The sequence below is a fragment of the Rhyacophila brunnea genome, unplaced genomic scaffold, assembly GCF_057557595.1.
Source record: "Rhyacophila brunnea isolate RB1 unplaced genomic scaffold, BYU_Rbru_1.0 scaffold_14, whole genome shotgun sequence".
NCBI lineage: Eukaryota > Metazoa > Arthropoda > Insecta > Trichoptera > Rhyacophilidae > Rhyacophila > Rhyacophila brunnea.
In genome coordinates, this window is record NW_028232796.1 from 33,244,976 (window position 1) to 33,260,955 (window position 15,980).

At 34.1% G+C, this 15,980-nt stretch overlaps 1 protein-coding gene across 1 annotated transcript in view; it reads right to left on the reverse strand.

Moving 5' to 3' along the window:
* Positions 1–12,727: 12,727 nt before the first annotated feature.
* The window catches only part of bdg (sodium-dependent transporter bedraggled), a 112,244-nt gene continuing 108,991 nt past the window's right edge, over positions 12,728–15,980 (reverse strand). The window contains exon 13 of the mRNA XM_085942208.1: positions 12,728–14,986. Within this exon, the coding sequence (XP_085798334.1) occupies positions 14,350–14,986 (637 nt within the window). The 3' untranslated portion in view covers positions 12,728–14,349. The remainder of the gene's footprint in view (positions 14,987–15,980) is intronic.

Below are 15,980 nucleotides of genomic sequence, written 5' to 3' on the forward strand. Positions count from 1 at the left end.
ACACCTCAAATTCTTGATTTTAGACCTTCACACAGCACCATGGCCTTTAACTCAATTAGTGCTGACAACGCGACTGGTGCGTTTGCATTAGTTGGCCATTAGATATAATTAACATGATATTTTAATGTGGTAATTAATTAGTAATTATCTTGTATTGTTGATTTTATTTAATAAAACGCAATTTTTTTTGTAGTACTTATTCCACTTTTAATCAATCGATTAGGACCGGTTTCGTCTGCCTCAGTGGGACATTTTTACCACTGAGGCGGACGAAACCGGTCCTAATCTATTGATTAAAAGTGGAATAAGTACCTACTACAAAAAAATTGCGTTAAATAAAAACTACAATACAATGCAGTTCCACCATGCATTGACAGTTAACAAAATAAAAGAAAGTAATTATCTGGTCAGCAGTGAATGTATTCAACAACTGATACACAGGAAATAGTGAATAGCGATTCGTGACATTCCATCAAAACACTTTTAAATATTGTATATTGTAAAAAAAATGTTTTATTGTTGACTAATAAGTGACATTCTGAAAGGTGTTCCTTTATTTTTTCTACTATACTGTAGAAAAAAATTCAAGATTCCTCACCACAAATAAATACATCCATGTCGCTATACATTAAATACCTCATATGTGGTGATTTTGACGAAAATGAGTTATTGATACCACCACGTGATGATATCTACTTGTGGAAAGATCAAATGAAAAATTAAATTACCAAATAAAATCTATATTAAATTAATACTATGTGAGAGCATCCAAAATCATGCACCGTAATTAATCCTATGTGAGCGTCCACCGCAGTTAAAATAATATTATGTGAACACGGCATGTATATACATTCAACACGATGCTTATAGAATTAATCCTATGTGATAAAAACATGGAAAAGGCTATGATTACTCAATTTTAATTTATGATTAGGATCTACAAAAATTGTTAAATCATATACTTAATTATATCATTTACGATTATTACCATGTTTTTATTAGCTCGTATTCTTGTTTTTCCCGTACAGATTTTTTCTTGTTTGTCCAAGATTTTTAAGTAACTTCCCGGCTAGCTAGACATTTGAAACTTTTAGAATATATCAGAACACGACGGGAATGCATTTTTTTAATACTTTTAGCCATCTTTAAGCAGAATTGAATTCATTTTCAGTTAATTCTGTTTTGTATGTTTCGGAAAAAATTCGTTAAAAGTAATATTTACTACTCACTATCATTGGTTGCTAAGTGGGTCCTGGCAACTAAATTATTATTATATATGTGCGTTACTATGGAAATCAATATGAAATGTCTAAATGACATTTCAGTATTCTATATTTATTAATACTAATTGTCAAGTTTATATTATGATTCAACAGAAAATTTAAAAATGTAATAAAAAGTTATTTTTATCTTATAATTATGTTTTAAAACAGTTTTTTTTCGATTATCTCAGAATGAGTCAAACCACATAGGAGGTATTTAAAATACAGTGATGATATTCTGTTATACATAATGATCACTGTTGATGTATAGACCGACAAGTTTACAAGCTACGCCGCGGAGCCTCACGTTAAACTTGTTGGTCTCTAGCACCCTAATCAAAAATTATTACCAATAATATTAATAAAGAGATACTAGATTAGGTAATTATTTTTGATGAAATGTGCTGTTTTGGTCACAATTCGATTTTTTAAACTGAGAAATACATAGTGACAATTTAATTATCGGAACGCACCCTTAAAAATATATATACATCTGGAACTCTACACTAGTGGCTTTAAAATTCTCTTGACCATTTATACATTGACTTAGAACTGACACATTTCTGAAAACAGTTATGGAACTCAGTTTCCTAAATACTATTTGCGTACCCGTTCACGTTTTGTTGGATATCAGTTACATATATGTATTAAAAAAATCTTTGTCCGTTCAGCGCATCTGCTATCGGTGGCTATCGAGGGTAGTTTATCATATTTATGTTTTGAGATATCATAATTATTACAATAAGTTAGCCGTCTAAACTGTCTATCTCACTCTAAAAGATAACACAGCCAAACTGCTGTTAAAACATACTACTTTTTGACAGTTCGGATGGTTAACTTTTGTAACAATTAACCGCCTCGATACATAAATATGATAAACTATCCTCGATAGCAGCCTTGTGTATAGAATTGATGTGCGGGGCAGATTTCAATTTTCAATATAACCAGATATCACATGGAACTGTGTCAGGTGAATAGGCAGGATGATCTAATTGGGTAATTGCAATACATACAATCGAACAATTTTCAAAATTGGAATGTTTTACTGTTTTTTTTAAATATGTTAGTGGTAGGAGCTGCATCACATTGCAATGTGTAAAAATGATTATAGATGAAAAATACCAGTGGCACTTACGACTGAATCGAAGTTTCCAAGTGCCACAAAACTTTACTATATACTTGTTATTATATTATACATACATGTAATTTGTGCCATATCTCTAAATATTGTATTGATAAACAAAAAGCAATATTTTAGTGAAATATAGCTATTTAGGACTTACTATAAAATTGAAAAATATAATATAGGTACTACATAATTCATTAAATATATCGAACAATGGGGTTGATTTAAGTAATTTGTTTCGATATTGAAGGAAAATAACTTGTTTGTGTAACATAATAAGTGTCTTGTGTTTGGATTGTTGTCAAAATGTTTTTGAAACATTTACATACTGTGAATATTATATGTTCGTATTTTGATGCTGTTTTATTAAAATAAAACTTACTTCACAAAAAAATGGGTTTTATTCACTTATAAAAATGGTCGGTACTGACTTGAGCAAATTTGCACGCACAAATGATTTACGCATAGGTACAAACGTTTGTGCGGATTAAAAATTTTTTATGTAAAAGTGTATGCGCACACAAATTAGACTTGTACTTGCATGAGCAAATTTGCACGCACACCATCTGTCATTTGTATTGTTCAAGACAAAGTTTCATTGTGCGCTATTTTTGTCGGATCTCCATGGCCTACCTCCACCCTTTACCACTGCATAATACGGTATTCAATTATCAGTTGTGCAACTCAATGTGGGTTTTGGCTGCTTTTAGGAAACATCTCCACTCCAAGAATCTCTCTTACTGTAATGTAGGTAGAGTTCATTTTTAAGTAGGTAAATACAATATTTATTTTTACAATAGACATGTGGCATTAGGCAGAATAAAATTGTAATGACATATACAAATTAACGCAGTTTGCAAATTAGCCCTTATTACAGCGAAGGTCGAGTAGACCTCATTTCTCCATCACTAAAGAATAAAATTTATATGAGAGCACTTGGGCAGACTAAAGTATGCGACACAACATGGTATCATTTTATTATTCACATACTTGGTTCATTTAATGTATCAATGGTCGAAGGCGGAGGCAGAAAGAGATTTTCTTGACTTAAGAAATTGGTTCAATATTCCTTCAAGATATTAGAGAATTATTCCAACTTAAGCAGGTAAGGGAGATTATTATCTAACTAATAGAGAAAAACAATTTGACAGTTTAATAACCTGATCTCATACTCATACGCTTTGAGTCTTCGGTGTGAACAGTCGTGTTTTCAATAAATTTATGTCGCCGTCTAATTACAAATAATTACTTTGCTTAATTAGTTATTTCGCTCATAAGCGATCATTATAAATCGTTAAATTAGTATTAAGCTAGTAATTAAATTTGGTGTTTCATAAAAATTTGTCAACGTTGTACAAACTGTTTGGATTTAGTTCATCTTATATTTATAATAATTATTAACAATAACTATTTTGTAGTTAATAAAAAATAAACGGGATAGTTTAATATTGTAATTTCTTATTATTATTATGGATTAAGGCAACAATTTAATATCGTACTTTGTGTTTGGTTGTGTTGATTGTTTAGTTATAATGACCTACACTCCGGTAAAACTAAGTGATCTTGCAATATCCTAAGGTAGCAACCGTTCAGACATTTATACCATATTGGCAGCAAAGGCATAGTAATATGCCGCTCAAGCGAACCCCTCCTCGTGGGGAATCGCTACCGGACATTCCAGACCCTGCAAACACTGCTTCAGGAATCGGAACACACGTACACGAGCGGTCAAAAAAGGAACGCTCGCCGAAGAGCCCCAAATCACAAGATAAGGCCTCTACTGCTGAAGATGGAGAAAGAGAGCCAAAGCAAAAGAGAACCAAACAAAGAAGCCACCAGCCTGCACCCCCGAGTACTTTGGATGTCGAAAGCGACTGCAACGTCATTATAGATTCAGCAGTATCGGACACCACAACCGAGCCTGAAAATAATGTCATCTACGATGACATACAAACATGCTTACATGAAGTGCACTCCTCCCTTAGGGGCAAACAGGCTGACTCTAAAGATAAGCTACATAATGCCCTACTAAACCTTTCCGAGGCCGTTGGAAGGCAGAATTTGTGCATGGCCAAGCTGGAGATAAAAATCGTAGCGCAGGAATGCGAGATTAAGGGCCTGCAGATTCAACTTCGTGATAGGCAATTAAGCATTGAAAATCAAAACCTGGCCATTGCTGATTTGAGAGAGCAGACGAAAACTCTCAAAACTGCCACATTACAAATCCACAAGGAGCCTACCATCACTGCCCCCCCTATTAATACCACCTGGGCTACTGCGTTAGGAAGGCGGCAGCGGCGCCATTCACGGCACCTGCTGTCACCGGGTCAGCATTTCCTTCACTGTTGCCGCTAGCACCAAGGCCTGGAGTCCTCTTCTTCCCTACGGGAGAATGAGAAAAACGATCGGAAACGACAAGGGAACTCATAAAGAAGTCCCTTAATCCCAGGGATATTGGGGTACAAATAACGGAAATTAGAAACGGAGGTGTTATCGTACACCCCCACTCTGAGGACGAGGCCAAGCGTCTCGTCAGCGCTCTGGAGACCTAAGAGACTGCTCTGAGAGTTAAACTCGCAGGAAAAAAGCAGCCTCGCATTATTATTTTTAATATGCCGGCTTCCACTACAGAACCCCAGCTTCGGGAGGCAATTTACAACTCTACAAGAGAGCAGACGGGTCTATCTGAGGGGGCCAACCAGGCCGTACGCCTCAGCCACAAGGCGGGTCCCAGGACTGGCAGATGCCATTATATCACTTATTTACCTGCCGCGGTGTGGTCTGCTCTCATTGCAGATGACAGACTGTACATGGGGTGGGACTCTTTCCCACTCCAGAACTATCTAGGGGTAACCAAGTGCAATAAATGCCACTTATATGGGCACATGGCCAAATCGTGCTCGGCAAAAGACGTCACCTGTTCTTACTGTGCCGAACCAGGCCACGACCGTGCGGACTGCCCCGTGAAGGAAGCTTCACCAAAATGCGTTGCCTGCCGCCGTCACAAGCGGCCATATGACCACCCGACCCATAGTGCAACATGTCCGGCTCGCCTGTACGGAGCAGAGGGAGCGATCAATGACGGACTACTCAAATGAAATCCCTCACCCATCCACAGCATGACTCGCTTATAATAAGCATCATTCAACAACCCCCGCACCTCGGTCATGCCAGATTTATTATCAAAATGTAAGAGGCTTAAAAACTAAAGTAAATACATTTAAAGAGCGTTTATTGTGTGCCCGACCATCGATAATTGCTCTTAGCGAAACATGGCTCGACGACACCATATCGGCCAATGAGCTGTTCGGAAGTGAATATTCTGTGCATAGAACAGACCGTCGAAATGGCAGACGAGGTGGGGGCGTTTTGCTGGCAATTAGAAATGGGGTAGCATTATCCACACAAACTTTATATCCAACCAGATCAAATTTGAGTGAATATGATTTTGATTTTAATTTGTGTAAAGTTAATTTTAACTTTTGTTCACTGTACTTGGCCGCTGTATACTTCCCTCCCGGCAGCTCAGCGACTACATACAGTGACTTTTTTCACATAATAGAAAATTTGGTACTGCCAAACAAAAAACTTATTATTTTGGGAGATTTTAATTTGTATTCCGCTGGTATAATTGAATCTGATTATACCAGCTTTAATAATTTATTTAATTTAAAACAATTTTCTTCTGTGAAAAATAGTCTCGGTCGGACGCTTGATTTGGTGCTATCTAACGTTGGTTGCACGGTGATCAGTGAGTGTGACGAGCCTCTCGTTCCTGAAGATGTCTATCATCCCTCTACTTGCACAATTGTATCTTTTAAGTATGTATCGCACAGAAATGATTCGTCGATTCCTCCACTGAATAGGCATAATCCGCAATGGAATTTTTCAAATGGAAATTTTTTAGCGTTGTATAATTCTTTGAGTACCTACTACAGATTGGACCTCTTTATATGAACAAATTAATGTAAACACGGCATTAGATATTTTCTATAATAAATTTTATAACAGTCTGGACTCTTGTTTCCCTCGCCGGCTCGTTCATCTACCGAAGTACTCATATCCTAAGTGGTTTACGCCAGAAATTATTTATAATCTGAGGTCAAAGGCATATTATCACGCACTGTGGAAAAAACATAGACGGACTGCAGATTATAGTAAATTTTTCTGTCTCAGAAACTCATTGAAGTGTGACATCTCTTCGGCTCACAAATCATATCTAACGTCGATTGGTCGAAATATTGTCTCAGATCCTAATTGTTTTTGGAAATATATTCATTCGCTTAGTTCCAGTAGTACTACAGAAGACAATGCCATGATGACGTTGAATAATGATCCTATCAAGAACCATGGTATATCTGATGCATTTGCTAAGCATTTTGAATGACTTTATAGCTCAATAGAACCGCTACTTGACCCTGATTCTGCTGGTCCTTCGTCTGCAACGCAAGATATTCAAATCTCAGCTTTTGAGGAGAAAGATATGGAATATGGGTTTTCAAATTTGTCTCCCAAAAGTTCATTTGGTCCAGATGGCTTGCCACCTTATGTTGTTAAGGGCTGTTACGAACATATATCCTTTCCGTTTAAACATATATTTAATTTAATCATAGCATCCAGCACTTTTCCTGATGCATGGAAAATAACCCGCCTAAGGCCGCTTCATAAAAAGGGATCTAGATCAGAGATCTCTAACTATAGGCCAATAGCAGTTCTTTCGGCTCCATGTAAATTATTTGAATCGATATTAAATATACACATCAACCGTCAAATAGACTCTCGCCTCTCCGATTCGCAGCATGGTTTTCGACTAAGGCGGTCCACAGTAACAAATCTTATAGTGTATAATAATTTTATTTCAAATTCTATGGATAAGTCAATTCAAGTTGATTCTGTGTACACAGATATTTCCAAGGCATTTGATCGTGTTGATCACGATATTTTATTACAAAAGCTTTGTACATTTGGCGCGTCATATAGTATATGTTTTTTTGCTTTTTATTTGAAAAATCGCCGTCAATTTGTTGATTACCATGGGAATGAATCGCGGATTTTTAGAACAAACTCTGGTGTTCCTCAAGGTTCAAATCTTGGCCCAATTTTGTTTTTAATATTTTTTGATGATATTGTCAAAGTTATAACCAATTCTTCTTGTTTGCTATTCGCAGATGATCTTAAACTTTTTCGAACTATTGAAACCCCATTATGCTGTGCGATGATGCAGTCTGACCTAGATGCTATCTCGCAATGGTCTATATTGAATAAACTTGAATTCGCTACCTCCAAATGTAATATTATTTCATTCAGTCGTTCAAGGCACACCTTATTGTTCCCATACACATTGTCTGGTATAATATTGAGTAGGGTAACGGAGATAAAAGATTTGGGTGTATTGTATGATGCAAAGTTCACTTTCAATCAGCACAATCAGTACCAGATCTAGCAAAATGCTTGGTTTTGTAATGAGGGTTTCAAAATCATTCGAAAACGTCCGAGTGCTACGTACATTATACGTATCATTTGTGTTGAGTATTCTTGAATATGCCAGCATTATTTGGAGTCCTAATAGGTCCATCCACACAATTAAGTTGGATCGAGTCCACAATTGATTTCTTAGATTTCTCTACTTAAGAACATACGGGTTCTTTCCTTATGATAATGATAATAAAATGAATTTCCCGACTCGTTTTCTTCTGGGTATGCTATCAATGCAATCCCTGTCTACCCGAAGAGTGATTGTTCTTTTAAAGCATTTCTTTTTACTTCTTCGTGGGTTCATTTACAATCCGTATATACTGGCAAATATTAATTTTCATGTTCCCACCAATATCACTCGTAGCTCCACGGTCTTCAAGATACCTCGTCGCAGGACAGATGTTATGTTTCATGATGCTATGTATCGTGCAATTAGCTTATTTGATGGCACCATAAAGGTTGATTTGTTTTTTATTAACTATATAATGTTTGTGGACGTATTAAATAGGCTAAATTTATAATTGTATAAATTATCATATTTCATTAATATTTACACATGCTGTCTTTTTATTGTTATTTGTAATTAAGATATTTTTATACATTTGTATTTATTATGTATTATGGCACATTGGCCAATAGCTGTAATGCCGTAATACTCTTTTTTTTATAAATAAATAAATCTGTGCCACGGACGAATTAACGCGCCAAAGCATGTGTGTCGCGTCAGGCCACGGACGAATTAACTCGCGGGTTCTTGTAAACGTCATAACTTCTGAATAAACATTCTGTGTATATTTTCTAAACAATATCTATCATTTTAGTGTGAAAATATTCATGATAAACTTAATAAATATGTTGTGTTGCTAAGTTTTCACAAATATTTATCATTCTGTTCCTATTTCATATTTTTAAAGGATTTATTTTATTCCGAAAATAGCTGGCCTACAAGTGTCCACCCAGTAAAAATTGGCTGGCAGTGATAAGGTTAAATTAGGACAAAATAAAAGACTGCATATAATATTAAAATATTTATTTCTTTATATTATTATGAAGTAATTTTTAATAAATACACTTTTTTACACCATCATCATGGGAATTACATCTTCATCATGTACTCGAGATACTGCACTAACAATTATAATAACAAAATGCTTAATATATGGCTATGTTCCTTGACAATGTTGCAATATGTTTAATACTTAATTACTTTACGATACAAAAGAGACGATTTAATCGCCAGAATATTACAAAAATCAGTCAAACGTGATCATTTATTTCTAACAGTAATAATCAATTATCGCCTAAACAAGAGTGATTCTTTTCTATACTTCTATACGTACACTTAACTTAAGGACATTACCTACATAATATACAAAACATAAATGCAAAACTCAAAAGTACCTACATATACAGTTAATTTTCATCAGGGTGTAATATCAAAAGGTTTTACCCACAAAAATACAGAATTGACACTTGACTCAAAAAACATACTTTTACTATAATAATGTGCGTTTTCATCTAATTAATCTACCGAAAAGTATGTTTATTATCAACAAAAAACTGTGTTTTTCCAAATAAAATCTTTTACCAGAACACGACGCAGAACCATACTTAGGAACATAAGTCCCTAAAATATGCGAATAAGATGCCAATATAGGCAACTTGAATTGCTTTACCTCCAGTATCCTTTAATACTAATACGTCATATAGCATGTAGTAAACTCAAGACAGAACGAAACCGTTTAAAATAGTCAAGACACGCCTCGAGCTAAATTAGCAACTCTGGATGGTGTTCATTGCCAAGTTAATCCAGATGGTTCTGCATCGCGCTCTTAGACTCCCACATTATGCATTTAATAAAATAATAATAAATTATATACTTAGTACATTTTGCTTATTGAATCTGTGAGATCACGAAAAAGGTAGTAAATTAACACATTCATAAACAACTCTTACAATGATTGGCATTTAACAATTTGCTCAATGCTTGGGCACATGCACTGGAAATACACGTAAAAAAACAAAATGGGTATTTCACCCAGCCAGTGGGCATGGAACTCGACCCGATAAAATGAATAAAGCATTAAACTCGCATTTATATGGTAGTTTGGTAAATATAAATAATATTGCCAAATGCTATTCGGGACACAATAACTACTTTAGATGAAATAAAATGTAAAAATGGATCCTAACCATTGAGAGATCATATTTTACTAAACGCTTTTCGCTAAATTTGCATTGGTTTTATCGGTATGTACAGTTTTTTACTTTAACAATAATTTGCAGTTAACTTAATAAATGTCCAAACGAACAGTTACAGTGATCAATGAAGAATTCTGTATGTGAGAGTTAAACTACGGTATGTCCAAATTTAAAAGTAAACACCGTAAGTCCAAATTTGGTGAAAATCAGTTATTACCATGTTGAAATATAAAAATTTATGCTCAATAATTTATGTTAAATATCATAAAACATGTCATCTTTAATGATAATCATGAAATACATTTATATATTATCTTTTATGTTAAACTTAAAAAAAAACCTATTTCAAACAATAAAAATAATTAAAAACTGAAATGAAAACAAAACCATGTATACATAATCTTTGAAAAAAAAATCCAGGTAACCTTCAAACGTAAAGAATCAACAGTGTTCTCTCCTGTGAAGTTGTCAATATGAACATACCATAGTTTCCCTCTCGCATACCTACAGAATTTTGGTTCATAAAATTATATTTTGGTCTCCAGGATGGAAAGTGAAATAAAAACCTCATTAATCCCAACACATTCGTGCAAGTGAAATTGGCAATCTGTTAAATAAATTATATTTGATTCTATAGTTTATTAGTCGGAATACATATTATTCTAGTTACTATTGGGCTAATCTTGAAAATGGTTTCACAACCGAAATAGCTAAAGACTTATCAACCAATCAATAGAATTTATTAACTTAGGTTAAGTTAATAATTCTACTGATTATTATCTGACCAAGATTTTTTGAGTATAAATAATTTCCAAGCTAAATTACTGTCAATACATTATTATAAAACCCAAGTAGACGAGATGAAAATAAATTTTATAATCAGTCTATCAAGAATAAAAATCAATATAAATTTCTTTACTAAACCAAAGTGTTTTAAAAAATAGTATTTTTTAATAAATTAATAACAAAAAAAAATATCAGATTATAAAAAAACATTGTCACGTAAAAAATTTTATCATTTTTCAAAAAGAATTTAAAATTTATTTTCTTACAAAACGTAAGAGAGCAAATCGATGTTCAACCCAAAGCTGAAGTACAACAAAAACACACAAATAAAAAATTTAATTAATAAACAAAGATAAATAAAAATAGAAAATATCAAATTACACTTATTGGAAAATATTTATTTTATAATATGATAGCCTTAAAATAGAATGAAGAATAGTGGGGCACCAATTGGGCTTAAAAATAATCAATCACATATTTAAACAGCTGAGATTTTCAAAAATAAATTAAAATAATTTTTCATTGGATTGTGCACGATTTGGGTTATGCATATTAAATTTAATACCCAAATACATTATGTTTTAAAATGTTTTCGTTAGATATGCAAAAGGTCACATCGACCATTGTCTAGAAAATATTGGTCAAATGAGAAAGTAATGTCATTGTTTTTAATAAAATGTCAAATTGCTGAATATATTATATTTCACTTCGATACCTGAAAGAAGAGGCGTCAATTGGTTGGTTTTGGTCATTTAATGTAAGTATGTGTACATAGCACGCGGCCTTCTAATACTCTCTGTGTACAGACATATGGATTTTTATCAATACACTGTAAAGCATTCACTAAAGTCTAAATGACACGAGCAGACTTACAGATCCAAATTTTTACACTGACCGTCTGCACCGATTATGAAATGTCATTTTGTATCATACCTACCACAAACTTATGGTCAAAATAGATTTATTTCTGTTTTCGGCACGATTCAGTGAACTATCGACAGTTGGGTCGAAAATTTAAGCTGTCAGCACCTGATACTGCTACTAGCGGTGCGTCCTCTTAATGCTTTTTTACAAAATGCAAGTTTGACGTTTACGTACTGAAAGTTGCTTGACTTTACTCATTATTTAATAAATACAATCAGCAACTTGTTACTTGCCAAATGCAATCACCATTAGCGCTTGTTTACGCGGGCTTAGTGCTAATCATTAGTACTCACTACTCGCACTGACACCGCCATGTGTAAACAGACTAATGAATATTACTAATTCGGCCTGTTTACATGTGGCAGCATTAGTCTGTGTAAACAAGCCTTTAGTGTAAGTAGTTAGTAGTAACGATTAGTACTAATCCCGTGTAAACAAGCCCTTAAATTGCATAGACATTTAAAGTAAAGACATACGAGGGAAGACTACTGTTAGTATAGCCACCAAACTGACCAATAGACATTTTTTTGATTTACTTATAATTGTTAATACTAGCAACATATTATGATGTATATTATAAACCAAACGTCAACAAGATCAAATTGGCAGCTGAATCATTCCGCATGGTTACTTTTGACAATCAGCATGCGTAGTCCAATCTGATCTGCGAGTCTGCTCATGTAATCAGACCTTTACACAGTTGTCCGTCAACAAACAATGAAAGATTTTCATGTGACTGCTATACTCATTGACACACCCGTTAAAAATACATCATATTTAAACTTTTGGACCATAAATTAATCACCCAATAATAAATATATTTACCTATGTAATGTTATTTATCATTTATGTATTACGTAGTACGAACAATTACAAACTAGTAAAGCACCGATCAAACTAAATTTACATTATTTTGTATTAATATCATGTTGTACAATTATTTTTTGACGCAAATACAATGTCAGTACCACACACAGTAGAATTGAATATAACTGACGAATTTTAAATAGTTACAATAAATGAATGTTGTGCTAATCTGAATTTACATAGTCTATTCAAAGTCTGCCATATTTGATTTATATCACCATGTTCGCTCCTAAGATGATTATAATATGGACCTCCACAGAATGAAGGTTGTATTAACAGATTTTTGCTTTTATGAGAAATGACTTGGTCACTTGTTCAACCAATCAGGTCCAAACACACCTTGAAAAAAAACATGTGAATTTGCCACACCCGGAGCTGACGGCATTATAAACTGACATCTTGGCTCAGCCAGCTTACGAATTCACAATAAATAATAACAATTCACAAGTAATCAATTCTTTGAGTACAACACTAAATTGCAATTGACGTTAAATATTATAATTTTATTGACTATCAGATGAATATTGCAACATTCTATATGCCCACAGAAACTATAATTCAAGTACTTTCAGATCGACAACTATAATTTGAGGCGCGGTGGTTTAACAAACTAATAGCACAGGCAATAGCCACGTGCGACACTAGCGTTAACACCGCCGCGCCTCAAGTTATATTTGTCGGTCTCTACCTTAGTGATTAGCTTGGCATAACGAATAATAAGCACCATTTTTTTTATTATTAATTTACCGTAAAATTAATGCGAAAAGACATATATATATATTAGGTACATTTTACACGAAACTCTGTCTTTAGGACACCTTGTAATCTTTCACGCCTTTATAAGTGCGAAACAAGACATATTGATGGAGTATGGATTTTAGTTCAAGGTTTAGTATGATTCAAATATTTTTAAAAAATCACAGATTTAAATCATTAGATTCCAGCAATGTATTGAACTACTAATGTTCCATATAAATTTAATTCGACTCGGTAGTAATTAGGTTTATTGGTTTCAAAGTCTGCATGATTCTCATTCTCCGAATACTCAACTACAAATACAGCTCCTTTTCCGAATAAAACAGTATTAAACCCAAAGAATGAGTCTTAAGTTGTGATTATATTGAGATAAATAATGAATAATAATTCAAAATACTAATACATTAGAGTTGGCACTCTCCATCATTGAATTTACAGAGGTGGTGATCGTTCAAAATATTCTGTAAAATGAAGAAAACATAGACTAAATTTGTCGCCGTGACAGTACGCGACGTGCATCTCAATATAATCACAACTTAATACAATATTTTTATTATGACATTTGAAAGAATGAAAGATGTTGAAGTTGGTAGAGTGCACATATATTAGATGCTCATAGCGTAACCCTTTGAAACGAATGGCCAAAACCAATAAACCAAATAGTATATTGAAATAGCTTGAATGTATATATCCATTTATCAAAGTCCTAAAGAATTTCCATCACATTTATAAATTACACAAAATTTTCACTTATCAACATCCATATTACACAACACTATACTAGACAAATTACGGTATTACATAATCATGACTGACTTATTTCACAGAAAAAGTACAATATTTAACATTATAATAATACATACAAGAAATAAGCCATGTGTTAAATTAACTTTATTATTAATAATTATCTAATGAATACTTCTTAAACGATACAACATAATTTGTCAAAATTTATATCACAGATGTCCTATCTTCGTCTAAATCTGAATTCGGCTGCCTAGCAACACATCTAGGACTACTCAGAGCTCTATTATTATCGGATTCTCTATTCTCATTAATCACAACTACGGTAGTGTTCGAAACGGGCTCCGCTTGATTCAAGAGACACTCCTGACTGAGACTACCGTCGAAAGAACTCGGTAAAGTCCTAATCCTTGCGCTCCTTCTCATACTGGACCTCAAAAGGTTCGCGACATCGCAAGCGGTCGTGGCTTTACTGTCATTTTGACTTCTCTGTAAAGAGCTGCCAGAATTAAAACTCTGATAAACTCTCGCAGAAGGTAGTGAAGTAAATCGCTGATCGAAACCACTGGCGATGTCTTGTTCCACCGGTATCAAATCCGGAATAACAAACTCTTCTTCGTTTCTGGTGATAATATCTGCGGGATGATTTAACTCGGTGATGTAGGTATCGTTGACAGGCGGCAGGTCAGTTGTCAGATCTCCATTTTGAGTAGTCAAAAGGACGGAATAATCAGGCGGAGAATTGACAACGGGTATCACTGTCGTCTGCTGGCTGACTGCCTCGCTGATTGACATCGGTATCTGCGGCAATGTCGTGCTGGATTCTCCAAAAGAAATCGCCAATCTTTAAAACAAATGAATCAGAGTTTATTATTTCTTATTACATCTGAGAGGTTACATTTAAGATCAGTGCGTCCTGCGGGGGTAGGCCGTTCATACATTGCATAGGGGCGACATCTAAAGGAACGAATGCAAATATTACAACTTTTGTTTTGGTTTTCAATGGAGCAGGCGATACAGTCGCTTCATTAAAAAGTACCGATATCTTAGTTCAAAAAATAATTGAAGCATAAAAATCCTGACAGCATAACTGGTGTTGTATTATACCTAATAATCACTGTAAATGGCAGATTATTGTGCAGGGAAAATTTTCACAAGGGTGCCTCTAAACCCGCTAGATCAGTGATGTACAAACCATGTCCCATGGGCCGCATGCGGCCTAAAATAACAAGTACTTCATCACCAAATTTTTCATTGAATACGACAAAATTTTAATTTGCTATGTAAGTACTAAGTTCTATCATGCAAATACATACGTACGTAATGCAGAGTGGAGAGTGATTGGAGTAGCTGATATATAACTATTAAATTAAAAATAATAAAACATAGGTCTCGTCTAGTATAATATGTTATTATTTTACGACATTTTGAAAAAATAGAAAATCGATAAACTGGCCCTTCTTTCAAATAGTGCACCACTGCGCTAGATACTACGCTGAATCTGCATAATATGGTCTTGAACCGTACCTCAAACTAAACTTATGATTTCTGTTGATGGATATATTATATTTTCACAAACTATATGAACATTTATGTATACGGTATACAAATGGATACCGTCAAACGCTTATATACTTAGTGAAAATATATTATAGCTGGCGTATAGGTGTTGTGGAAATGCTCTGACTCTCACTAGATTCGTATGTATGTTAATTAAAAGATTTTTGGTCTACCTATTTGTCTATTTAAGATAGCCGAAAATAAAAGGGGACGGCATTCTAAGTCTGCTTAAGGGCGGCATTGTCTAAAGATTCTTTTATGCTGTGCCCTTAAGGTGA